Source organism: Gavialis gangeticus, unplaced genomic scaffold (assembly GCF_001723915.1).
Source record: "Gavialis gangeticus isolate Ggan-Ray unplaced genomic scaffold, GavGan_comp1, whole genome shotgun sequence".
NCBI lineage: Eukaryota > Metazoa > Chordata > Crocodylia > Gavialidae > Gavialis > Gavialis gangeticus.
Window position 1 is genome coordinate 57150702 of NW_017728993.1, and position 1727 is coordinate 57152428.

General features: G+C 58.5%; 1 protein-coding gene across 1 annotated transcript in view; it reads left to right on the forward strand.

Moving 5' to 3' along the window:
- The first annotated feature begins 1022 nt into the window (after positions 1 to 1022).
- SHCBP1L (SHC binding and spindle associated 1 like) overlaps positions 1023 to 1727 on the forward strand; it is a 58768-nt gene continuing 58063 nt past the window's right edge. The window contains exon 1 of the mRNA XM_019501752.1: positions 1023 to 1308. Coding sequence (XP_019357297.1) covers positions 1111 to 1308 — 198 coding nt within the window. The 5' untranslated portion in view covers positions 1023 to 1110. The remainder of the gene's footprint in view (positions 1309 to 1727) is intronic.

Sequence of the window (1727 nt, forward strand, 5' to 3'; positions counted from 1 at the left end):
ACTGCAGATGAGTCACACACCACACATTGAGGCATTCTTTGTGCTGCTACCTTGCAGTGCGGGGTGGATTTTTTGACCCTGGGAGACCTTAGGGTAAAAAAACCCTGCACAGATAAAAAGCAGGGCAGCACACGTGGCAGCAATGTGAGCTGCCCAAAACTGGAGCCTGGCAGGCCAGAGCCATGCTCCAGCTGCTAGTTTCAGGAACACCATGGCTGCAGCTTCCCCAGCCCCCAGGTAAGGCTGCTGGGGCCTCCCGGGCCCTATGCCAAAACCCACATGGCCCAGGAGCTCTCCAAGGGCCAACACCAGCCATATATGGTGTGCCACTGCTTCCTGATCCCAAGGAAGCAAACTTCCGCGCCCCTATGTACACAGCCACCTGGTTTAATTTTAGTTTACATTGGTTGACATTTTACCTCCCAGCCAGCATGTTGTTTCTTTGTATCTGAATCTCCCTTCGATGAATTTCAGTATTTCAGAGTCAGTATTTTTTTACATCCTATCAGTCAGATTTCTTACAGCACTTGAGTTATTTCTGTCAGTTGTTACAGTGGTGAGAGCAGCAAGGTATCTATCCACCGCTAACTGCACTGCAGCCAGGTATGTGACCTGGCATGTCCTTCTGCTACCGCTGGGCATCGTTTTAGGTCAGCTTAGTGATCTAAACGCACATATCAGGATGCATCCTCGCCCGGGTTTTCTTTACTCAGCCTCTTCAGAAGTAAACACCAGAGTGCAATCGCAGGCCCAGACAAGTCATTTACCTACTTATAGCGGGTCTGCCCCAGGGAAGAGACAGTCTCCTCCCTGCGCAGTTGGGTGGGGAAGGCGCCCCTCTCAGGTCGGAATACCCCCAAGCAGGGGCGGCGATCAGGAGGTGCCTCCCAATACGGCTCCCGTAGCAGACACCGCAGATCACCGCACGCTCCCTTACGCGGCCAGCGCCAGCCCCTCTGGCGCGAGCGAGAGCGGGAGCTAGAGCTGCAACTGCCTGCGCTGCTATGGCGCGCTCTCATTGGCCGGCGGGCCCCCGCCGCCCACCGATTGGCCAGAGCGCCGGCGTGGCGGGTAACTGCCGCGGAGCTCGTGGCGGGCTGGGCCGTGGCCATGGCGTCGTGCGCTGCGGAGGAGCCGGGCGAGGAGCCGGGAAAGGGGACCAGCCGGAGGCTGCCGCTGTGCAGCCAGGGGGAGGACACGGGGGGGGACGCCGCCCCGCTGCCGGCCCAATGCTCGTCCCAAGTGGGCGCCATGAAGCGGAGGGACACGGTGGCGCTGTACTGTGACCAGCTGCTGCGGGGCTGCAGGGTGAGCGGCTCCTGCCGCCGGCCTGCCCGTTCGCCCGCCAGGGGGTGGGAGAGGAGGGGCTCCGGCCTTTTCAGGTGCTGGGGCCGCGTAAAGAACCGCCGGGGTGCGAGTCTGGAGGGCTTCACCTAGGCAGGGTGAAGGAGGATGCGAGCAGAGCCCGGGTGTAAGAACCAAAGGGGGGGGGGATCAAGAGGGAAAGAAGGGGGAAAACAGTTGGAAAAGGGAAGAAAAAAGGGTGGTTAGCAATCAGAATAAAACAGCCTGAAGAATCATGGAGGAAGTTTACAAGTGATGCAAAAATGATAGCATCTTTGGAACAGGTGCAGCAGAGCAGTGATTCTCACCCAGGGAGCCCAGGATGCCACACAGCAAACATCTCATCAAATAAACCCGGAGGCCACATCCCTGCAAGCAGGAAC